The 25,200-nt window shown below is 34.3% G+C and overlaps 8 protein-coding genes across 8 annotated transcripts; 5 read left to right on the top strand and 3 right to left on the bottom strand.

The window, feature by feature from the left end:
- Positions 1 to 1,109: 1,109 nt before the first annotated feature.
- Positions 1,110 to 3,031, bottom strand: LOC123910756. The gene has a single exon (XM_045962002.1). It carries the CDS (start codon positions 2,771 to 2,773, stop codon positions 1,322 to 1,324), a length of 1,452 nt encoding a protein of 483 aa, XP_045817958.1. The 5' UTR covers positions 2,774 to 3,031; the 3' UTR covers positions 1,110 to 1,321.
- A 508-nt stretch (positions 3,032 to 3,539) lies between these two features.
- LOC123910961 (receptor-like protein kinase) lies at positions 3,540 to 7,716 on the bottom strand. The gene is made up of 2 exons (XM_045962290.1): positions 4,225 to 7,716; positions 3,540 to 4,118 (listed from the first exon to the last, which is right to left on the bottom strand). The coding sequence occupies exons 1-2, from the start codon at positions 7,031 to 7,033 to the stop codon at positions 3,799 to 3,801; spliced, it is 3,129 nt and encodes a 1,042-aa protein (XP_045818246.1). The 5' UTR covers positions 7,034 to 7,716; the 3' UTR covers positions 3,540 to 3,798.
- Positions 7,717 to 8,910: 1,194 nt separating this feature from the next.
- Positions 8,911 to 12,260, top strand: LOC123911046 (vacuolar protein sorting-associated protein 60.1-like). The gene is made up of 7 exons (XM_045962406.1): positions 8,911 to 9,230; positions 9,339 to 9,490; positions 10,315 to 10,408; positions 11,188 to 11,259; positions 11,343 to 11,454; positions 11,759 to 11,913; positions 12,001 to 12,260. The coding sequence occupies exons 1-7, from the start codon at positions 9,162 to 9,164 to the stop codon at positions 12,052 to 12,054; spliced, it is 708 nt and encodes a 235-aa protein (XP_045818362.1). The 5' UTR covers positions 8,911 to 9,161; the 3' UTR covers positions 12,055 to 12,260.
- A 352-nt stretch (positions 12,261 to 12,612) lies between these two features.
- LOC123911128 (RING-H2 finger protein ATL70-like) lies at positions 12,613 to 14,095 on the top strand. The gene has a single exon (XM_045962512.1). The coding sequence runs from the start codon at positions 13,130 to 13,132 to the stop codon at positions 13,643 to 13,645; it is 516 nt and encodes a 171-aa protein (XP_045818468.1). The 5' UTR covers positions 12,613 to 13,129; the 3' UTR covers positions 13,646 to 14,095.
- Positions 14,096 to 15,291: 1,196 nt separating this feature from the next.
- On the top strand, positions 15,292 to 16,040 carry LOC123911211 (RING-H2 finger protein ATL70-like). Its single transcript, XM_045962616.1, has one exon. It carries the CDS (start codon positions 15,454 to 15,456, stop codon positions 15,955 to 15,957), a length of 504 nt encoding a protein of 167 aa, XP_045818572.1. The 5' UTR covers positions 15,292 to 15,453; the 3' UTR covers positions 15,958 to 16,040.
- A 576-nt stretch (positions 16,041 to 16,616) lies between these two features.
- Positions 16,617 to 17,329, top strand: LOC123911290 (RING-H2 finger protein ATL70-like). The gene has a single exon (XM_045962719.1). It carries the CDS (start codon positions 16,690 to 16,692, stop codon positions 17,155 to 17,157), a length of 468 nt encoding a protein of 155 aa, XP_045818675.1. The 5' UTR covers positions 16,617 to 16,689; the 3' UTR covers positions 17,158 to 17,329.
- A 3,861-nt stretch (positions 17,330 to 21,190) lies between these two features.
- Positions 21,191 to 22,199, bottom strand: LOC123911448. Its single transcript, XM_045962895.1, has 2 exons — positions 22,064 to 22,199; positions 21,191 to 21,830 (listed from the first exon to the last, which is right to left on the bottom strand). Exons 1-2 carry the CDS (start codon positions 22,160 to 22,162, stop codon positions 21,417 to 21,419), a joined length of 513 nt encoding a protein of 170 aa, XP_045818851.1. The 5' UTR covers positions 22,163 to 22,199; the 3' UTR covers positions 21,191 to 21,416.
- A 185-nt stretch (positions 22,200 to 22,384) lies between these two features.
- LOC123911368 lies at positions 22,385 to 24,742 on the top strand. Its single transcript, XM_045962788.1, has 4 exons — positions 22,385 to 22,586; positions 22,665 to 22,793; positions 22,872 to 22,952; positions 23,954 to 24,742. Exons 1-4 carry the CDS (start codon positions 22,512 to 22,514, stop codon positions 24,629 to 24,631), a joined length of 963 nt encoding a protein of 320 aa, XP_045818744.1. The 5' UTR covers positions 22,385 to 22,511; the 3' UTR covers positions 24,632 to 24,742.
- Positions 24,743 to 25,200: the final 458 nt, after the last annotated feature.

A 25,200-nucleotide genomic window follows, 5' to 3' on the forward strand; every position in this document is an offset into this window, starting at 1 on the left:
TAGCTCAAAAAACTTATGCACTATACACCAATAAGAATAAGCAAAGAAAGTTTTTCCCAGGTGGAGTTTATGTTCAATATTTATTTAAGATGAGATTTTGGGTCTGAATACTCTCCCTCTCCTGTGCATTCTCTCATGCTGTTAATGTTGCACTAATTTGAACCATTCAGCCACCTTTTTTCCCTCTCTCTAGAATAATTTTTTCGTTCTCTTTGTGGTCGATATAGGATATGTTTCCATGAGATTTTACACTCTCACACAGAAGTATTTTTTGACTGTCTTTTCAAGCTAGTTATATCTTTCTTTAACTCCAAGATTTCCAATCAAGCACTAGAGTACTTTTCTTCAAATCTAGTTGTAAATTAAAATAATATCGACACGAGTTTTATACAAGAAAAAGAAGTGTACATATAAGATAAGAGTACAGGTAATAAAAAAAGGAAAAAAAGATAAGAGTACATATGCTCCAAAACTACATTTCAATATCCAAGTTGGTACCAAACTTTGTTAGTCAATGCGCGCTACAGTTTTCTTCATGCATAGAGTGATCAAAAGACAACTCCTGGAACAATACATTAAGGATCCGATATACTTCACCATTTGTTTTCTCTAATTAGGAACACTGACAATTTTAAAAAAAGAAAAAGGAACAGTGTTAGTGTGGTTTTAGAAAATATGTTTGTTTGCTCTCGAGCACGGTATCAACCATTCAAGTCCTTTTTCTTATGCTGATTTTAAAATGTCGCTGTATAAACGAGTTGAAGAATCTGCAACTTTATGCAGAAATATTTTTCTTCAGTAATAATTTTGTGTTTCATCAGTAGCTCATTTATGAATAGCTTTGCAAAATCGTTTGATTTACTTTACACGAGGCCTTCCTGTCATCATAGACTTAAACTTCCATTAGGAATCTTCAAATCATTTCATATGCCCATTATTCATTCTTGATCAACTGATTTTCCTTACATGTTATTCTGTCAACAACATTCATATATTATCATTCATCAACAATCGTCCATAAAAATTCCTTGCACATACCAAATATTTTTATCAGTCGTAAGGATAATATGTTTGTTATTATTACGAAATATAGACCAAGTTAGAAACCCTGAACTATAAATAGCCACATATCATTCCAAAATGATTGATACATTCCATGAGAAACAGTTTATGTTCATCCAAAAATACATATGCCTTTTCAAAATAAGTCTACACTATGTCCCTCTTACAAGCTCAGTCTCCTTTTGAGTGAATCATAAAACAGGCCTGGACTCCGAGCAGAAAAGTTGTGAACAAAATAGAACCAGAAACTCTTCAGTTCTTACCTCCCTAGTATGTCTTGTATTTGGTCGGCAACAATGTCTGCCACAATCTCAGGCGAGAACTGTCTTATCATGTCCTCCCTCGCCTTTCTACCTCTGGCTTTAGCCTCAGCGGGATTATCCATCACCTGCCTCATAAGAACCCGAAGTAGAGATTCGGAAGGTTCAGCCCAAAGATGTCCTTCAAATGGACCTTCCATTACTTCACTCATTCTATCTACTGCTAGTGGATAGCTATTATCCTCTGTCAAAAATTCAGTTGGTCCAGACCAATTCGTAGCAATCACCGGCAACGACATTGACATTGCTTCCACCAGAGGTCTTCCCCATCCTTCTCCTCTCGAAGGAAGAACAAAAGCATCAGCTGCCCTATAAACCCTCGGCAATTCACTTTGTGCAATGTGTGTATCAATAACATAGACCGAAGCCCAACCACTAACCGGTTCTTCAACTTCAGAATTCTCAACAAAATCCAATATTTTGTTCCCAAAATCCCCATCAGTATGATATGGATTTGTTAACAAATATAAAGCAACACTATCATCTTTCGAAAATTCCTTCAAATATGATCTTAACAACACATCCCACCCTTTCCTATACTCCCACTTGAAAATACTTAAAAACACAAAACCCTTCTTCACCTCAGAACCTAAAACCAGTTTCGCCGTCGAACCAAGATCCAATGGCTTGTACTTGACAGGATCAAAGAATTCCACATCAATAGGTTGAACAATCTTCACCACCTTGGAAGGAACAACACCACTTTCAATAAATGTAGACCTATGAAACTCAGTAGGAACCCAAACATAGTCCATCCGATTACACCGCTCGACATGTTCGACATTCACTCTATCAGTCTCAAACATAGTCCTACCAATCACAGCCTTAAAATGATGATAATATGATGGTGGACATGGAAAAGTTTCAAACAATGGAGGGTACCAAGCACCAGGTTCACTATGACAAACCACAATAGTCTCATTCATATTACACTTAGTTTGGATCAATTCAATAGCTAAATTCTTCATATTTTGTGGCAAACCCTCCCAAAAATCCAAAGATTGAAGATCACCATGATGCTCAATTGCTAACCTAAAAGAATGAATTTTTCTATGACCATGAAGAGATAAAATGTAAGACCAACCTTCTGAGCTATACCCACCACCTGAAAGAAAAGGAGACATCCATAGAAGACAATGGGAGGGTGTAGGAATTGGTTTTGGGGGTGAAAAAAGTGACCTAATTGAATGAAAAGGGGTTTTTGATTTGAGGGAGTATTTCAAGTAATGAACTTTATAGTAATTTGTTGTTGTGAAACCTAAGAAGATTGCTGTAAATAGAATGATTAAGGGGAGTGTTTGAAATGCAAAAATTTTGAATTTTGATTTGATGGGGTTGGTTGGTGGATTGGGAAGAACATTGTTTTGGTTTGATGATTCAATGGAATTCATGATGTGAGTGTAGAATCAAAGTGTTACATTCAGAAAATGAGAGAAATGAAATGATACCATGTCTAGAGAGAGAGAGAGAGAAGAGTGAGAAACCTGAAATGGGACAAAATTGGAAATCGTTTTTTTTTTTGTTGTTCTGATTCATTGGATTCACACCGAATTTGTTTTCATTTCCTTAAAACTTCTGGTGGAAATTGGAAAAGGGTGAAAATTGGGAGATTGTACAGCAATTTAGGTTTTTACTTTCAATTTCAATATTCAATTAACAAATTGGTCTGTCTCAAAACGACTCACTTGATAGTGCAAGACACTCTAATTTGCGGGAGCTTGAGTTCGAAAAACAAAAAACCAAATTGATCCCTACTTGGTTTCAAATTACTCAATTGGGTGGTGTGAAAGTTACACGTCATGTTAGATATATGTATTTTTAAAAAGAGTCATGCTAAACAGTGCCCCTGGGGAGAGGCACTAGTTAAACATACTAAAAAAGAAAACAAATGATAAAGTTAATGATGAGAGAGAATAACTTTTCACATCATTAAAACATTGAATGCACAATTTACGAGATAAAACTTCTATATTTGTATCCTTAATTAGTGCCCCGCCCCGGGGGCACTGTTTAGCATTTTCCTTTTAAAAATCGGACCATCCCTTCACTTTTCTTTATATTTTTTTATTGGAGAAGAATGCGTGTTGGAGAAGATTGTTCTCTGCAATAAAGTCGCTAGATAAATTTCTTTAATAACTTTGACTAAATGAGGCCGTGTCAAGTGGAATGAGCTAGACTCTACAACGTGACAAACTAAAATTTAAATTCCGACTAAGAGAGATTGTAACATTGAGTGTCTCATTGTGTCAAATAATTTTACATCAAGTGTAAGAATCTAGGAAAACAAAATACAAAACTTTGCACACTAAAGTAGGGAAAAACAAACAAACAATTATAGCATATAATAAGTTGCCATGATTTACAAGCTGTATAAGCCTTAAGAAAACTAAAACTATATATTTGATGTGTGCATTATCTACAAATTCTTGATAACTTCTCTCATTGTAGGTCTCCTACGTGGATCCCTTTCTGTACATTTGAAAGCCACCAAAAGCACCTTGGTTACTTCCTTCATCACATTTGAATTATATCTAGAAATTTCATTGGCAAGTTCTGAATCAACAATTTCATCAACAACTCCTGTTTCCTCCCACAATGATCTCACCCAAGAAACAATATCCATTCCTTCCATAAATGATGAATCTATTGCCTTCTTTCTTGATATCAACTCAAGCAAAACCACCCCATAACTGTATACATCAGATTCCTTTCCCATTACAGTTGTATATGCATTCTCTGTCCCAACAATATTTAAGCATATTAGTCCACATAACAATTATAAAGATCAAAAATGCAAAAAAATCAGCAACATTAGTCAAAGATGGCGTAGAAGAATTATTACCTGGTGCGATGTAACCGAGTGTACCAGAAACATTTATTGACTGTGTTGAGGTAGAACTAGAAGACTGATCCAAAAGCTTAGCTAGGCCGAAATCAGCAATATGAGGCTCCATGTCAGAATCTAAAAGTATGTTGCTTGTTTTGATGTCTCTATGAACTATGACAGGATCACAGTCATAATGAAGATAAGCCAATCCTTGAGCAATTCCAACAGCTATCTTATTCCTGACATTCCATTTTAACGATTGCGGTGGATTCTTCTCGTGCAAAACTTCATAAAGGCTTCCATTTGGCATGTATTTGTATGAGATTAGACCATAGTTTTCTCTCAACCAAACACCTTCAAGTCTCACCAAATTTCTATGCCTAATCTGTGAAAGTGTTTTGATTTCTCTTAACATGCTTAAGCGTTTTCGTTCGTTCTCGCCAAATACAAGTTTCTTCACTGCCAAAATATTGTCTGGACCTATTACAGCTTTGTAAACAACTCCTTCAGCACCTCTGCCTATAATATACTCATCATTTAGATTCTCTGTAGCTTTCATCACTTTCTTGAGAAGGTCATTTTCTTCGGTGACGATGGCTTCCTGTTTAGACTTTCTGACTAAAAATATATAAATTAGTCCTAGCAAGAGCACCACAAATATCGAGGATCCAAGTGCTATCATCACAATTGCAAGTTTACTGTGACCTTTTGATTTTACGGCATCTTGATTACATAGCTTTAAATGGCTACTTCTTGAGAAATTCAAGCCATTGGATAACAAAAGGCTAACACACAGGCCCGGATTGCCCAAAAATGATGAAGAAGAATTCGATAAGTTCGTCAGTTTTTGTGATACTGAACCTTCTAAAGAATTGTATGAGATGTTCAGTTCGGATAATGAACTTAGCTCGTCGAGAACTTGTATGCTTCCTGTCAAATTGTTCCAAGATAGATCCAGGTTTACCAGACTCTTCAGGTTTCCTATCTCCCTAGGGAGCTCACCTACTAGTCCATTAGCACTTAGATTCAAATCATATGACAAACTCTGCAATTCTCCAATTGATTTCGGAATATTTCCTCCAAAGTTATTTCCACCAAGTTTTAAGTCATTGAGATTTTCAAATTCTGACAAGAAAGTTGGGATTCCCTCACTAAAATTATTCTCACTAAGAATTAAAGTGGCTAATGCTGTCCAGCTCCGAAAACTCGATGGAAACGAACCATTAAGGAAATTGAATCCCACATCAAAACTAATCATTTTGGTACACTTTGAAAGTTGAGGTGGCAAAGGACCTTCCAAATTATTGAAAGAAAGATCCAAACTCTGAAGATTCACAAGGTTTCCAAGCTCTAAGGGTACAAAACCCGTTAAGCTGTTTGTGGACAAATCTAAGAGAGAGAGATTTGTGCAGTTACTCAAACTTGACGGAATTGTTCCGTTGATACTGTTGTTTCTGAGGCTCATGAACGAGAAATTTGGATTCTTTTCAAAATCAGGAAGACGCCCGGAAAAATTATTATCCTCGAGTCTCACCCTTGTGAGAGTTGTACACCTTCCTACATCAGAAGGTATGCTTCCAATAAATTGATTACCACCCATATCCAGCAATTCTAATTGCTTTCCAAAACAAAGATTTGGTGGAAGTGTACCATTGAACATGTTAAACGTAAAATCCAACCACACCAAACTGCTATTAATTCCTAAGCTTTGAGGTATAACTCCCGAGAATCGGTTGTTAAACAATGAGATGTTCTTGAGATTTTTGAGCTCGGTCATCTCTAAAGGTAGCTCCCCGTATAGACTATTATTATACACAAGGACATGCTCAAGGCTTTGAATTTTCCATATGCTAAGTGGAATTTCACCTACCAAATGGTTTTGGAACAATTGAAGCTCGAGTAATTTACTCAACTTTCCCAACTCACTAGGAATTTCCCCCTCAAGTTCATTGAAATACAAATGTAACAGTTTCAATGACTTACAATTACCAATCTGTGGAGGTATATTCCCAGACAAAAGATTGTTCGGAATCAGTAGATTAGTAAGGTTGTGAAGTAAACCTAAACTTGATGGTATGCTACCCTCTAAGTTATTAAATGAGGCATAGAATTCTGTTAGACCACTACAATTCCCTAAACTTGATGGAATACTACCAATAAATTTATTGTCTGAAAGACTCAGAATATTTAAGTTTTTGCAATTTTTCAACCCGAATTGAATGGTACCTCCAAGATTATTACTATTGAGGCTTAGGTAAATAAGTTCTTTTAGATCGTTTAGACTCTCAGGAAGAACTCCATCCAATCGATTCGAGTCCAAAATTACGGAACTCAATTGACTACAATTTCCAATATTAGCAGGAATTGAACCACTTAAGATATTATTGAAGAGATACAAATCTGTCAAATGATTAAGTTGAAACAAGGATTGAGGAATTTCACCACTGAAGTTGTTTGAAGAAAGATCCATGTACTGAAGCTTACTACAATTGCTTAATTCTGAAGGAATTTCTCCTGAGAAATCATTAAGTGACAAATCTAGGGTTTGAAGGTGAATTAATTTTCCAATTCCAGATCCTAATTGACCAGAAATTGAATAATCAGTTAGATTTAGAGTTATTACATTTAAAGCATGATCACATTCTACTCCTTTCCATGAAGAACATGGAGTGGAATCAGAGGATTTCCATGTGGAGTTTATGATAGGAGAAACAACATTCATGTGGCTCAAGAGTGACAATAGAGCCAAACCCTCAAAATTCAATGCAGAAGAAGCATATAACAATGTAGAAAAACAAAGAAGCAACACTAAGTGATGCTCCATAGAAAAGGAAACACAACAAGCTAGCACATAGACAAGTATTATGAATACTGGCGACAACAATTCTTAGTCAGACTTTACTGAACACAGGTAAGACAATATAAAACTATGAATGCTAAGGTAACAAAGTTTTAATAGGGGAAAAAGCACTCACCTTATTGCAAGGTGGTGTTTGGGGCCTTAGAATATGTTATGGAGGAGTGAGTACTGGAAATGAAGAGAAATATAGATGGAAGCTTATTATAATGATGAAATGAAATTGTGCTATAAGCTATTATATATAGTGGCGTGAATGATTTGGAACCATGCAATTGTGAGCAATGAGTAGTAATGACTAAGGACCAGATTTATAAGTTGGGTGTTGAGTAGTTTTTGGATGGTTTCAAATGTCAAAGTGTGGAATTGTAGTTGATGTCATAAACCACTTTTTGGTAATGTTGGAGCTTTGAATGTCATGATCGGAGGCCTGCATGCATAGCTGTTTTGAAATTAATATAACATAGTTGTCCTTGTCCACACCTCATTCATCAAAAGTGGCTTATTATTTTACTACTAGTTTTTTGAAAGTGGCTTTGTACTCCGTTGTACTACTTGTTGTAATCTTCACAATATTTGAACGTGGAAAGGAATATTCTCTTTCCTTTTTTCAAGTCTTCCAAGTTCCATATCTATCCAAGTCAAACTGTAATCGAAGAAAGCCAAAATGGCCGTTATTAAATAACTATGTTAATCCATGGAAGCAATTGTGGCTAAGGATGCAGCCTCCACTATAACTCGTATATTGAGAATATAAATTTTGTTTTTTATAATAAGAATATACTGTCTCTTAAAGATAGATTTAGTAGCTAGATATAGGGCCCACGCCCAGTTTTTTTTTTTTTTAGAGTTTATGCAATATAAATTAGATTTTATTTTATTTTATAAGTTCACACTAGTGAAAATTGTATTTTTATAACATATTTTATCATAAACTAATTTGAAAAACTTATAATAATATATTAAAATTGCATAAGCTGTTTGTATAAGCTTTAAAAAAAGCTCGGTCAAAACGGCCCATATTATTAGAGGGTGGAAGGTTTGAAGATTTTTCACTTCACTACGTCACCAAACCTAAAAACAAAAAAAAAATTATAACCTTTTTCACACACGCTCAATAATATTTTACATATACTAATATTTTTTAACTTTAAATTTAAAGAAAGCTACATTTTTTAAAACAACTACACAATTCCCACACTTTATTTTCTATCATCTAAAATACTCTCCATCTCTATTTTTGGCCTCGAAGAATATATTCTTTAAAATAATCAAAATCATTATTTTTTTTAGGATTAAATAAGTTTGTCATCCCTTAAAATAAAAACAGGGAACTCTAAAAAACTGGTTTTGTTTTTGGCTCCTAATGAACAATTTATATTCATGTTGATGTCAAAGTTTTGACGTTTTTATGACTAAGACGTGCATGTGTTATCTATATTTATTATGTCAAATATTTGTATATCCATATCGTATTTAAAAAGTGTCAAGAAAAGGTCAAAATTATATTAATTAGATACAAAAAATGAAACAAAAATTTTTAGGAGGCCGAAAATATTCAATTTTATTTTTAAGTACTAAAATCAAAATTCACTATATTTTCAGAGATTGAAAACTTATTTATTTTTTTTTTATAAAATTAAGACTAATTTTTTTACAAATGTTCCATAATTCTTATTGTTTTAAATGATATTTATTTATTTAGAGAGCTTAATAACTATATATGGTTAGAGATTCAAACACCTTATACATATGTAAGGGTGTAAAGAGTAAAAAGTAAGTAAAAATACTGTTGGAACAGAAAATATACATTATGCTATTTAGACCTCCAACAATGTTAACTCCAAAACAAAACGCGTTATTTTACAAAAAGAATTATTCAGCCAAACAGAGAATTAATAGTATCTTTTAGCCGAAAATCGAATCGAAATAGGAATATTTTGGTAGAAGTTTCCGTGGCGTTGAAGAACCCAATTGAATATCACCGCGTTAAGCAAACCAAACCAAAACCCTAAATTCAAAACTCTCTCAGCGTTTCTTTATCTCTTCTCTAGTGCGCTCTTTCTCACAGATTCAATTTCAAATTTGAAGAACGATGAAGAGAGTTTTTGGCGTAAAAAAGAACAAGGAACCACCTCCTTCAATTGAAGATGCTAACGATAGGGTAATAATCTTCATCTTTCCTTTATCAATTTCATTTCATCGTAGTTAGGGTTTGTTAATTCATTCGTAGATCTGTTCAGTTTTGAAGTTAATTACTGTTATATTGTAGATTACGAAACGAGGTGATACCGTGGATGAGAAGATTAAGAAGCTTGATGTTGAACTTAATAGATATAAAGAACAGATTAAGAAAACAAGACCTGGTCCTGCTCAGGAAGCTGTTAAAGCTAGAGCCATGCGAGTTCTTAAACAGAAGAGAATGTGAGTAGTCACTTCTTTGTTTGCTTAGTTTATTTGTTAATAGTTTAATTATCATGTTGTTTAAGCCAGAGTAATAGATTAAAGATGACATTTATGCATGATTTGTGTTTGTTGTCTTTTATAAAAATAGGATATGCATTGCATAATATATAACATCTTTGTATAAGTAGACACTGATAATAATTTGACAAAATGACATAATTCAATGTAGTCATATGTGCCGGTGTTGGACACCGTTGCATGTCCGGCACTGGGACATGCCTAATCCAAGGAATGTTCGTTAATTAGAGTATAATTGCCAGATGCGCCTGCAATATGTTAGAATATAGAACAGTGGTTAATTAGAGTAGTTAAAGGTTGTTACAGAAGTTAGTTAGTTAGTTTGTAGAGGGGATCAATTATTGAATATTGTAAACATTGTGAATAGAGTAGTAACTCTATTGTGAAAGGGGAAACCCTTTTTAGGAGTGATTTCTCTCCTATTTCTTAATGAACGTGTTCTCTCTTAGGAATCCAATTCTTGGGTTCCTAACACAATAGGTCACTCTCAGACTAAGATTACTTGGAATTTTTACTTTTGATACACTGAATTGTTTTATCATGAAACTAATGATTTTCCTCGACTCAAAAGGTTATTGGTAGTAACTAAGAGGAGGATTAAGACTTAAGAGTAGTTGCTACTTGACATTTTTACTTTCAATATGTTGGAAGTTGGACTTTAACAAATTGAATAATTTCTAACTGTATTCATGTACAATAAACTACGCATGAAGTGAATATCATTTAGCTGTTTTCATATAGCAATGTACTGTATCTTTGGTCAGGTATGAAGGGCAGCGTGACATGCTGTACAATCAGACATACAATCTTGATCAAGTTCAGTTTGCTGCTGAAGGAATTAAAGATGCTCAACAAACTGTATGTTCCCATGAGCTTAGTTTTCTTTGTGATCCTTGAATTGAACTCTTTTCATATATCCATCTGTATAACATCTTTATTTGTACAAGAATATGAAGATGGTCTAATTCATAATAGAAGACATATCATGTTTTTTTTTCTACTTATTAAATCAAATAATTTGTGACATAAATTCATCCCTCTCTGATAGCAAGTCATAAGAATGGAAGCTTTTTTTAACGCTGTGGTTTTTGAAAGGGGAAACTTATTCAATTTTGTGTTTTTTGTTTAATTATTTATTTTGAGGGTGAGTGTTGGCGACATACTGTGCCACCTTTTGTTCTATGATTTATCATTTAGGTTTTCATCCTTTTATAGATACAAATTATTCGGATGTTTGTAACTATTTGTGAAGTTTCTACAAATTTGATAATGGTAATTGTATGCTAATGATCTATTGAGTGAAGTTGACTGGGGTAACCGTATTCACTATAAAACATTCGTTTGTCTTGGTAGCGCTTTAAGGGGCATGGTTCGAGGCGGAGCTTCATTTGTACCCTGTTTGGAACTTGCTGCCTACCTCATGAGATATAGGGGATGAATGGTTTGTAATTCGGGAGGGTTCTCTTCATAACGATGCTATTCATTGTGTTATACTTCCGTTATATAATTCTAGTATATATTTAGGTTTTCTGAAATCGAATGACCTTGAAAAAATATTTTGCCAAGTAGATATAAAATTTGAATTCATTTGCTCACGAATATCTCTCTTTCCTTCCCCAATCCCTCCCCTTTTTCAGATGTCAGCGTTGAAGTCTGCCAACAAGGAATTGAAGGGAATGATGAAAACTGTGAAGATCCAAGACATTGATGTATGCATTGTCTTTCCTAGTCTTATAGCTTCTATCTAGCTAAAAATGAGAATTTTAGGTCTTAATGTTGATTGAATTTGCAGAACTTGCAAGATGAGATGATGGACCTGATGGATGTAAGTAATGAAATCCAAGAGACTCTGGGTAGAAGCTATAGTGTTCCTGATGACATTGACGAGGAGGAACTTATGGGCGGTAAGTTACGAAATTGTTTAAGCTTTTGGGATGTATGTTGGGCATCTATTTGGACATTGGCGAACTGTATGGAAATAGGATTTTGTTGCTGTTTAATGAGATATATTTGCCATTTTATTTGTTTTGAATCTTAGTTTGAATGAATAGATGAACAATGTTCTAAGTGAAGTGTCATCAGTCACATTTTTCATTTGTGGGTTGGATGTTTCATGATATAGAATACTCTTATAAGGGAATCGGCACTCCTTTCTTGCGATGAAAGTGCCTTAAATGATCTGTCTTTCTTTTTTGTTTTGGTATGCAGAACTTGATGCACTGGAAGCAGACATGGAAAATGAATCTGAAGGAGTCCCCTCCTACCTCCAACCTGATAAAGAACCTGATTTTGACGCAGAGCTTAACTTACCTTCAGCTCCAACAGGACAAACAGTTTTGCCACATGGAAGATCCAATCCCCAAGTATAGTATTTTGCTTTTATTTTATCAAAATGAAAATTCTTGTCCTTTTTGTCGTTTTGTTGCTGATTGTTACTTTGATACTGACAGCCTGAAGATGAACTCGGGTTACCTGCTGTCCCTCGAGCCTCTCTACGTGGTTAAAGAAAGCTTTTTATTTCATTGGTGTAGCTAGTGCATGCACGAGCAAGACCCTGTAAAGTTGTGTAGAACTTGATAACATTGATTAATACAGTGATTTCATTGGCATTATTTGTATGGAAGCACTATGACAAAACTTAGAATTGGTTGTGTACACCTTCGTAATATCAATTTTATGGTCTGAATCATAATATGTATTTTTCCTTTCAGATTTATTAATTTTTTTAAGTATTAACCTAAACCGTGAATGTGATAAATCGTCAGGAAATTCCCACAGAAGTATGGGTTATCTGATTTTGTATGATAGTGGCCGTCAGAAGTTTGTGATTATGTTTGCAGTTAAATTTTTTATTGTTATTTTAAGAAAAGCAGGGTTCAAATAAATAATTGAGTCAACACCACTACTTTTCTGCAGCTTAAAGCTTGGTAGTAATTCATCCAACTAAAATCTGTTTAGTCATATGATTCTTAATAATGGTGGTAAGATTGTTCAGATGTGTCAAATCTAATGACATAAATGGCAAATATGGCAACAGAAAAAAGGAGTTATTCTTATTTTTTTCACACATGACTCACGCCCTTCCGTTTTTGGGCCAAGACATGACTCACGCCTTGTTTAAATAATGGATGTGCATGAAGCTCACTTTTTCTACTTAGATACATGCTCAGAAATACACAATTCAATTTAAATCCAACCAATTTAAACACTGTTTACACATCATTTGATGAACCAGAACCATACAATACAAACTTAGCTTAAATATACAATTGAGGTTAAAAACATGACAGATGCATTTAGCCTACAGTACACCCCTCCACCAGCTATTGACTCCAAAAGCATCAGGCATACATAATGCATATATATACACTACCATCACCACAAAGCAACTCCCCCCAAGTTGACATTTTATTCCTTTTCCCTATATTTTCAACTTATAGTCATATGACTCAGAAATTAATATATATTTTTTTTATAAGAACTCAGAAATTAATATAAACATGGCTGCCAAAATATACACTTCTGTATCATTCCTCTGATTCTTTTTTCATAGAAATTGAACTCTCAATACAAAACACCATGAACAACACTTCCAATTCTGATAACCCTTTAGAGAACTTAAATATATTAACATATTATTATATTGGACTGTCTTTTGCTCTTATCTTCCTCATGGTGTTCATAGCTCTATTTTCATGTTACTGTAACAACAGAAACCGCCAAAACAGGCTGCAATTTAGAGGAAGAAATTCTAACAGACCAATGGTCATCACAGAGACGGATAATGAAGTGAATATGGACGTTTGTGAGGAAGAACAAGATTCCATTCTTAATAGTTACCCTGTTTTGTTGTTCTCTCAAGTCAAGCTTCACCATAAAGATGATTCAACATCACTCATTTGCTCAATTTGTTTGGCAGATTATAAAGATTCAGAGTTGTTGCGACTCTTATCTGATTGTGGTCATTTTTTTCATAAGGAATGTGTCGCTACATGGTTTAGGCTAAACATGTCATGTCCTATGTGTCGGAACTCGCCACTTCCAACACCCATTGCTCAAGTTACACCATTGGCAAACCAAACAACACATGATTGAGTAGTAACAGCTCTTCAAAGTGTTAATTAGAAGGCACATATGAAAATTTTGAATGTGAATCTTGTAATGTATGCTTAGAAATTTAATATTGCATCTGCGCCAATATACACAGCAACATCGAAATGCAATTGTTTATTTGTGTTGTTATTGTTATTGTAAATCACAAAAAAAAAACTTAGTAACACCACAACGATCGCAACATAGTGGGTTTAACAGCCGCATCAAGCCGCAAATAATCTTGAGCAGTTCTTAGCCAACCTCTAAAGGTACCTTACAACTGTTTATCACCATCTTTATAACCGTCCTTCCTATATTGAATGACACAATAAGGAGATAAATGTTAAGTGGATCCATCCTCCTATAAACTATTGCAATTTGCAAACTTAATATCGATGTGTAATTCTAGGGTAACACTAGCCTTTCTACTTGTGGAGGACTCATCGGATATTACACGGGTTGTTTTATATGTGGTTTTACTTGTAATACAAGTCGCTCAATTTCAGTTATGGTTGAATTTTGGGGGCTTGTCCGTGCCTTAAGGCTTTTGCAAGCAGAGCTCGTAAGTCTCAGAACCTTCATCTGGTTGAATTTTCTTGCAACCAGAGCTCATAAGTCTCAAAAGAGATAAGGTGGTTGGAGTTTTTAAATTTTTCAAAATGTTTCATTCCCTCTCTTCAATGCTTTTATTGTCTCTCATGATCGTAGAGAGATATATTTTCCTGTCGAATCCCCTCTAGGATACTTTGAAAACCTTAATATAGTTTGCACACTCATAGTCATATCAAACATATTAATCAACGATAGTTTACAGAATAAAATTTCTTTCAGTGACTCTCGTGCACTAAAGAAATGAAGAAACGAATTAAAAATATTTTAGGCAGAATTTACACTAACGTGAACATGAATTTATGGATTATGTATTTTCTACCTCTAGAGTATCTCTTGCAGTGTTCTAGTAATGACAGTTGAGAACCAAGTGATACAAAATATCAAACTAAGGGTGCTAATTGGACCATTGCAACTTTCCAAAAATATATTTTGGAAATTATGTACAACATATTTGATGTATCTGATTGATATGAATATTTCTCCCATTTTGGGCCATTTGTGGAGAGATTAGGCTTGGGCCCGGTAAGAACAGTTCCATAAGAAAATGTACGGTATTAATTTGGCTCAAATGCATTTTTGTCTCGCTAAAGTTTCACAATTACTCCATTTGGCCCTCCGGATTTCAGTTGCTCGTTTTTGGCCCCTCAATCGAGCAATTATGAAACTTTGAAAGAAAAAAAAAATTATGAAACTTTGAGGGTTAAAATGGAGCAATCAAAACTTATGAGGTCAAAATCAAACAATTATAATAGCGGAGCAAACAAAACTGCATTTAAGCCTATTAATTTCTCACTAAAATGTACTATTAGTATTACTACCAGAATACATATTACATACAATTATCAAAAAAAAAAAAAAAAGAATACGTATACATACATACATACATACATACATACATACATACATACATGTTAATCCAAGCATTTGTGAATGCATGGATAAATACAACAACTATCTTACACACTTTATTATCCTTCAAGCAAATGACCATTGTTTAATTTATCAACAAACTTAAAATAACATACCAGATAGGTTAAAAATGTATTTATATAATGCATTTAGCCTACACCAGGTAATGCATGCATTTAGACTTCAAAACCATTAGGCTTCAGGCATATCTATAACAATATGCATATATATTATACACTAACCTATATACTATCACCACATAAGTTAATTGACACATAGAAAAGAAAACCATGAACAACACTTCCAATAATTCTGAAAACCCTTCAGAAAAATCAACTACATTACCATATTATTACATTGGATTTTCTTTTGCATTTATCCTTTTTGTGATCTTCATACCTATCTATTTCAGTTACTGTAACCATACGAATTCGCGAAACAGACACCAATCTGCTGCCGGCAGCAACAACAGGACAGTGGTCTTTATGGAGAGAGATCATACAACTGAAGTGAATATTGAAGAACGAGAAGCTACCCTTAATAGTTACCCCGTTTTGTTGTACTCTGAAATCAAGCTTCATAAGCCTGCAGATTCAACATCACTCATTTGCTCAATTTGTTTGGCAGATTATAAAGATTCAGAGTGGTTGCGACTCTTATCTGATTGTGGTCACTTTTTTCATAAGGAATGTGTTGCTACATGGTTTAGGCTAAACATGTCATGTCCTATGTGTCGAAATTCGCCACTTCCAACATCCCTTGCTCAAGTTACACCAGTGGTAAACTACACATGATTGAGTAGTCAATACATATAGATATATATAGTGGAACCATTCCACACCCAAAAAAAAATATGTATTAAAAAAAAATTAAATAAATATTAGTTCATGCAATTATAGCGTTTATTGATTTTAATTTCTGATTGTTTTTTGTTTGAATTCTGTCCTTTTAAATTGAAAAAATTACTTTAGTTTTTGAAGTTACTTTATTGGACCACGTGGTACCACATGTCATGATTATATTAGACCACATATATCATTAGGACTAAAACCATCGATTTTTAAATTTATCAGGGTTAAAACCACACAATAAAATTGCAAGAACTAAAATAAAAAACACCAAGACTAAAATCACATTTAAACAAAAAATATATATACTTTTAATAAGTAGTTTTAGTTAATTTGTTTTCAGTTTAGTTAATTTGTTTTAGTTAACATTATTTACATTTTGCTTAGTTGAGAGAATTAAACTTATCGTTAAGTCATTTTCATCAATTCCGTCCCATACGCCACTCGGAAAGATAGCCCAACAAACAAATAGCATTTAATTAAAAGAACAAGATTAATTAATGAAGTTATAGTACAATGAAATGAATTGTGAAAAAGACATATAATTAACGTTGACCCCAAAATTAAACTATGTAGTATAATAGCTCAGCAAATTAAATTAATGGTTAAACCTTTTCAGCTAGTTAAACAAGCACTAATAACCTTCCAAACCAAATCCAATTACAAATTTTGGTGAAGATGATGAACAACAACAGCACCTCACAACCCCAAAACAACGACGACTTTGACGCGAATGGGTTCACGTACATCTTAACATTTGTATTTGCTCTTGTATTCTTGATTCTTACAATTGTTGTTGCTTGTGTTCGGCTTCGTATGTCACGGGGTCCAGACATGATCAATATTTTGTCAGGTTTTCCACCACATCGTCAGGAAGACTCAATTATGGAGCAAGGGCTACGCCGTAATAGAGACACAAGTTTTGAAGGATACCCAAAAATGCTATACTCTCAAATTGAAAAGAATATTTTAGGTGGTTCTTCAACTTCAAGTTGCTCTATTTGTTTAGGGGACTACAAAGAAAGTGACATTTTGAGGTTACTTCCTGATTGTGGTCATCTTTATCATGTTGCTTGTGTTGATCCATGGCTTAGGTTACATTCTACTTGTCCCATATGTAGAAAACCATTGCTAGCTTCAAGCTAAGCTAGTTATTATTAGTCTTCAATATTGTAAATCAAAACACTATTTTGTGTGTGTGTGTATCTATGTTTTAATTGATATTTTTGTTTTCATTTTAAGTACCAATCAAGTGTAAAGTGTAGTGCTTTTGTAAGGGACATGAATGTGCATATAAATCTTTCATGATTTTTTTTTCTATGGTTAGTTAAATCAAATCTTGTACATTTTTCATGATTAGACTCAGATCGCGATTACAAATAAGGTGATGGTGATATGTGTTCGTCGTGTTTAGGCCCGAAATGAAATTATTCTTGGTGGAATATTAAATATTTGTCGACATAGTGTCATGTTCAAGGTTTATAGTAATGAATGTCATGTTTAATTTAATTTCTTTGGCCCTTCTTCTTTTAAGTGTTCTTACATTGTCCTGTGTCCATTACTAGGAGTTTTGTGGGTTTAACTATCTCAGTTAGACCTCTTGCTCCCAATATTGAATCGAGTTTGGAGGAAACTAGGTCGAATAAGGAGTTAATGGGCCGAGTACGAAACATGCGTACCAAGCGTGACGAAACTTGGTTAATTCGTAACGCGAGCCATTCAGGTCTAGTACGAGGTAGGACGAATAACATATACGGCGGTCTAAAAACCATCTCATATACAATCTAGTTAATTTTAATGCAAAGATCGAAAGGTGAAGCTATTCATCTAAGGTGAATTTTTTAACTACTAGACTACTTGACAAAAAAAATTATAACCATGTATACGTATACAAATATTATATAGAGCACAAAGAAAACACTTCTATTTTTTGTTCAAAGAAAACACCTTCAACCACCTTATGTTAATTAGATTAGATTAAAGTTTCTTATGGATTATGATCTTTGAGTTAATAAAAACGAATGATAACCATTATATGTATAGAAATATTATATATAACGGTACGCAGCAGCAATATAAGTTTTTTGATAAAAGCAGAAATATTATAAGTTATAAGTTATTTTTGTTACAATAGGACAAATTAGGCTCCAACATAAGATAAAATAGGACACATAGATTTCCCATTACGGAAAACACTGGAATTAATTAAGAAGCCAATGGTGAAACGTTACTTCACAATAGATTTTCCATAACGTTAATTAGCATATAAAAACAAAATCATGCTTAAAATTAACGAACATAAATACATTAGTAACCAATGATATCATGAAATATATGTAGTAAACATGAACATTCATGATGAAAACTTTAGAAGAATAGGTTATTTCATCATATTTCTTGTATGCTTAATAATTGTTACACTTTTAATCACAATTGCTTCTTATGTATGCACTCTACCCTACATTTCTCCAACTCCACCTCCCCCTCAGCCAGTTGAGCGCGACACAAATCACGCGACTATTAATGTTGTAGCGGAACCGACTAATCAACCACCACGGTTGGATCAAAATACAACAAATGTGTGTAGAAGCTATGATCAAAATGGTACTTTACCATATTTATCTGAAGTGAAATTGTGTAATGGAAAAAATATTAATTCAAGTAGTAGTTGTTGCTGTTCTATATGTTTGATGGATTATAAAGAAGCTGATTTGTTGAGAATGCTTCCTGGTTGTGGTCATTTGTTTCATGTTATGTGTGTTGATCCTTGGTTGAGAATGAATTTGACTTGTCCTGTTTGTAGGAAGACATACCAATCAGTATAATCCAGTACTCAAATGTATGCATGTGTGTGTTTTTGTTTTGGTTCATATGTCACAAAATTTAATATTTGATATATGGAGATAATGAAATTGATATTGTACTGTGCAAATTAATTATTAATTATTTTTTTTGTCAAGTAGTTTAGCGCCTTAAAGTTTACCGTTTGAGGTGAATAAGTGGGAAATCTCAAATTTGAATTTCGGCTCCTGTGTATATAATGCGAAATAACTACCAACTAATGGCGGAACTATATAACAAGAAGCTTGTGCTATGGAATGCTATAATTATCATGTCAATTAGGAAATATCACAACATCTAACACTATCTTGAATTTGAATAATCAGATTGCAATGATTTATATATGAGCTTAGTCTGATTCAAATAGATGATTATGATAACGAATAGATATATCCTCTGCAACTGGTCTTCATTGACATTGCTTGGTCAGGCTTGCAAAGTTTGGTTGATGGATATGACAACGCCATTGGCATGACAGCATAGTCGAATTTTGAAGTGCATTCTATATGCAAAATTGACATGATCCTGTGATCGGTATGCTTCATTATGATCCAGTCTTACGGCTTAATAGGGCCAATAAGAATTTGGGTTGAAGCTATTGGCCGTGCGAATAGACAAGTTCCCTAAGGTGATCTATGAACTGGGCATGGATCGAAGACTGCCTTGTACTTTTGGCCAAAGGCAAACCAGGGAATTCTGAAGCCTTGACTTCCAACACAATTACAGTGAGAAGGAATCTAAAGAAGGCAAGCTCGATTCCTTAATATTTGGATGAACCATGCAATGAAGTGTAAATTAAAAAACAGTAGATATTTTTTGGACCTTTCTTGTATAAGTTGTTGTATATGTAAAATCCATAATTCTGTTTTGAGCTGGGAAAATCTTTGTTGATTTTGGACTACTTGTTGGTAAGAGCTGGAACTGCCGCTAAATGGGCATTTTAAACGGGCATTTTAAACACGTTTGGTGAAGTGATTGTTTGGTTACACGTTTGAATGCTCAAACTCACTTCCAGCATTGTTTCCTCCGCAACTTTTTAGAAACTTCAAGTCTTAGCTTCTGCATCAACGGGGTCTTTCATCGTGATTTGGCTCAACGTGCTGCAGTTCGTTCACAAAATAGTCACTATGTTTTGTTTTGTTGTTTTTTTTTTATAAGAGTCACTATGTTCTTTTATTAGGAAAAATCACCAGCATCTAACACTATCTTGAATAATCATGAAATGAAATTCTGATTTGAATAATCAGATTGCAATGATTTATATATGAGCTTATGCTATACTCATGTTGAAGTTAACATATGCTCCCTAAACTAACCGTAAGACAGTTTTATAACTGTCAGTGCCAGGTGGCACGGTGACAGCTCGCATAGAGTAACTAACTGCTGTGACTTTTTGATTCCATGATCATTAGTAACAGAAACTATTCAAATGTGGGACGTGCAACAGGATCCTGCGCAAGCTTCATGGCAGTGGCAAGAGTATGTCGTGGTCACAAAACACAGTCAAATCCTTCAAGTTGGACGAGAGCGGTGGACGGCAATGACAGTATGGTTTCAAGTCTCCTGTAAGAAAAATATCAGAAATGCATTTGCAAACATATATCAATTACTTGGCATTTTCAATAAAAGAAAATTGACCAATGTTTGACGGATTATATAAAAAGACGAGTGAGGTGCACTTGCCTGCATTAACATCTCATTCATGCTGCTCAATTCCGTCAATCCACACAATAGGGATGTGACGAATTGCACGCCAACGCTCCCCTTCCCACTTTTTTGTACTGCTGCTTAACTAATGGACAATCACGAATCCTCAAAGAAGAAAGAGAGCTGGGTAGACCTTCCTCTGGCAAGCACTCAAGACTAGTGCAATTGTAAATATGTAGAGATTCAAGAGATTTGAGGTGGAGAAAACCCTTGTAGTTCAGTATTCTTAGCATCAAACTATCTCATCCAACAGTTGATCTACTTCATATACCTCATGTATTAGATGATAAAGCCAATTCTTCACGTTTTGGTTTTGGTACTGCTTTGTCTCAGTGTCATCCAACAATCGATTGATAGAATTTAGTGTCATTTTAAGTTTTAATGTAACGTGTGCGTTATTTAGTATCATATCAGAAAAAAATTCAAATTTTCTCAGAGTGTCTTTGGGGTTGCGAAATCTTAAACGTAGGTTGATTTCTAATTTTTTTACCCATCTGCTACTTCTACTTATGCAATGGATTTATTTCGTTACTTAAGTAATGGACACACATATGTTATGTTTCCCTTTCATCCCTTTCTTGTGTCTACGATTGAAATTGTAGTTGTAAATAGATCCCATGTGAACAAAATATATCAATCAATTTGAACAATAACAGTTGCAAAATTAACAATTAAAATACCAAGTGCAATAGCCAGATTACAAGGACTGAAAGGAAGTAAAATAAAAATCAGTTACAAGCACATAATACTATATGAAACACAAACAGTTGTTTTTATTCTTCAACTAAGTTTTCTACAAGCTTCCCACCAAAAGACGTATTCCCAATATATTGGGATAAAGATTGAACCGATTGAGTTTACGACTTAATATGCATCCAAATGGCCCAAAAGATAAGAGCAAAACTCTGCATTCGGACAAACGGAACACCAACAAGAATCATTATAGAAACAGCCCAAACAAATACCATAAAACCTAGAAGCCTGATTGAGGAGGCCAATGCTTGACCATTTTGGAGTTTCATAAGTGACGGCTCGATCCACATGTCGAAGAATGGCCCCAAACATATAATGGCGATGACTAGAACAAATGAAACATATTTTGCAATTTCATTAGGTTTGTTAAATTTCATTGCACACAAAGCTCCAGTTGGATTTTGACTACTAGTAGAGGTGTCTTTCAATTGTGAAATAACTTTTCCTTCCTTGGCTAATAATGGTTCATTTGTGGTATTGTTCATTTGCAACTCTTTAAGCAGCTTACCATATTCATTCTGCAATGTATATAGAAAGAAAGTTAGAAGGAGGAGGGTCAGAGAGGATACAAAAAATGACATACACTGAAACCTAGATTTTAAAATTGATTTTGATGTTTAATTATGCTACATCCTATGTTGAATTTGATGTTTAATTATGAAACCTAGAAGATGAATATTGCAATGAAAAAAGAGATCTAATACAGTTTAAAAAATTTGATTAAACATAAAAGCTAGTAGGATCTGCTCACCATATCGTCTTCTAAGTTTGGTTGTGCGGATTGAATTGAAGCTTTGAGAGATGAGACAAGATTGTAGGATTTTCTTCTGAATTCAAACCACGCGTTCATGTGAACATGGTGACGGAAGTTCAAATCACGCGTTTTGTTTTGCGATAACTTTTTGACTAAAATGAAGATTCGAATTCGATAACTTTTGACTAATGCTCTTTGAGATGTTGCCACTAATTCCGGAGATCATAGAGATAATTTTAATGTTTTAAAAAATAAAAAACTTTTTGAAATGATTTTAATCGGACGGCTTTGATGCACTGCATCATCGTGACTCATCAAATATGACTGCCCATTGCTTAAAAAATTAAAAAACTAACTCTCTGTCCTCACTCCTCACTCACAATCACAACAATTCATATTCTTTGGTTACGTTCTGGAAAGAGGTGTACAACGAACGACGAGGACAATGGCTGACATGAAAGCAAAGTTGCAATCTATGATAGAAAAGCTTGATGCAATTCCAGCTTCAGCACTCTATCTGGTAAGCTGCCTAGCTATCTATCAATTCAATTTCTTATGCTCAATCTACTTTTAACTAAAACACAAGTGTCAATTGCAGCCCCAATATGACCTGTTGGATTCAATAAAGGGACGACTATGGAAACTCAGTGTTACAATGGAAGACACCAAAGCAAATTTGCAATCTATAGCAGAAAATCTAAATAGACTATATTACGAAATCAATCTGGTAAGCTGCCTAGCTAGCTATGAATTAAATATCTTATACTCAATCTACTTTTAACTAAAACACACGAGTCAATTGCAGGATGTCGCCCAAGTAGCCATGTTGAAGTATATGGAGCTAGAAATACATGAACTCATGCAAGCTGAAATGTTCAATGAACCGGTAAAGTTACTAGTATAATCATCTTTTCATATTAATAGATCTCTAATCTAACAAGTAGGATTAGGAATTGCTTTCAATTTTCTTTTTATTTTTGTTCTGAAACAACTAAATATATTAAACACACTCTATTTCGTGCATAAGACGTACCAAAAAGAGGGAAAGAAAAATAGTTATACTATTATTAGACAACTTAACGTTCCGAGCCTTCCAAATCGACCATACAACCACTTGCCAGATCAACATAAGACCCTTTTTTCTACGCTTAGAAGCCCTCATTCCCTCTAAAGCTAGGGTTGTCAATTTGCATCTGGTGGAGTGGATCCCCGCGGGGATTGCCCCGTTCGGAGCTCCGGAAACAAATATTTTATCCCTGTGGGGACGAGGATCGGGGACGAAGCATCCGTCCCCGCGGATTCCCAGAATCCGTCCATATATACACTATATATTATTATTATTATTGTTATTACATTATAAATGTTGATTTTTTTTTTTAAAAAAAAAGTAACTTGAGGAGTCGTCCATTATTTTCTCCACTGATTGTTCGCTAATTTCAAGCGTTCATTGCGTATTTGCGTTTTCCAAGTTCCAACCCCCAACCCTAGAAAAGTGGCTATTTTCTCCTAGACCCTAGAAGTAATTTTATTTATCTAATTTGGTTGGATATTTACCGATTACCAACAGTTTTGAGATATTTTGGTTATGAACTTTTATATGATTATGGATACTTTGCTATGGAATATTTTGGCTGTTAGGTTTTGTATGATTATTAGTAGCGAAATGTGTCTAATACCTAACACACCTTTAATTAAAGATTTCAATGCTAAAGAACTTAATATGTGCTACTTATAAAAACACAAACTAGTCTACAACTATATACATATACATGATCACTCAGTACGTTAACCATACTCATATATGATCGATCAATACTTACATTATCTAGTTCACTATAGATATCTTGAAACTACATTGATTGGATATTATCTGCTTATTTTCTTCAGGCATTTACTTATCCTCCATGCTCGGCGGCAGTGTGTACAGGGCCCTGGTACCTATTCACCGCGAGGGAATTGGGAGGAAACCTAAAAAAATATTTAACCTTGAACTTGAAGGGTTTTATGTGTTACCTAGGTGATAGTTTGCGTAACATTCCTCCGATGTATCAGAAGGCGTTACTAGGATTATGTGCTTCTTACATACTTCCTCCAATGCAAAACAACACAGCTCCATTTGAAAATTCTCAATTGGAAAAAACAAATGCACCACCACTGCTACTTACTTTTGGGGAAGCCTTTAAAGCATTCAATCCAGAAATAACACACATCACGAAGTTCCTTTTGTGTGTTATTCTGACTGCGGTTTTGATTTTTCGACTACCTCCTGGGGTACAGATAATTTCAATGCTTATATTGATTGCTACATTTTTCCTTGGGTTCCTCGAGATGGCTCACAGCGCCTCTAAGACTGGTGTGACTTGTGGATCAATTCACCTTCCCGTGTTTTGGTTTACGACTTTGAGCGCTGTTGGAATTTCCATAATTTTTGGACTATTTACACTATTCGTGTTTTATATTATCTGGAGGTTGTCAAAGGGGAAACCCCAAGCTAATGATGATGATGTTAGTTTAAATGATTTCGTCGGGGATTTAGAAGAAGGAGATTTAGAAGAAGGAAACTGAGATCACGGCGGTGTGTAACTAAATATTTATTTTCTTTGTTTTGCAGCTCTTGATGTTTGATATTAGTATAGATGTTTGATAATAATTATAATAACATTTTTTTTGCCGAAATTTTGAGGTGTCAATGACATACAGATTAAACGGACGGATGAGATTTGGAGTCAAATTAAACTTTGGCATGGATCCCGACTCTTTATAATTTTTTTTTAGGTATAAATTATAACTATAATCAATTTTTTCTTGAGCCGTATTTTTAAACTAAAATTTGGAATATAAAGTTCTTGTTTAGACCGCTTGATCCTTTAGCCAGCCTTAGATAGTATAGGAGTAAGACACCCTCCTCCTCCTGGTTCTGGAGTAGAAGATGGTACGTACAATATACCTCTTGGAGGGTAATTCATGCCATCAGTACTAGGTTGAGTAGAATAACCATTTGTGATCATTGTAGAGATAATAAAGAGAGTTACCCTTCCTTAGAAGCAAAAATAGTAAATGATGCATATGGTGAAAGAATCTTTTGTTACTAGTTTTGGCTCGATCAACAATCGGCTATTTAATTTCAATTGTAC

This window comes from Trifolium pratense, linkage group LG1 (genome assembly GCF_020283565.1).
Source record: "Trifolium pratense cultivar HEN17-A07 linkage group LG1, ARS_RC_1.1, whole genome shotgun sequence".
Lineage (NCBI taxonomy): Eukaryota > Viridiplantae > Streptophyta > Magnoliopsida > Fabales > Fabaceae > Trifolium > Trifolium pratense.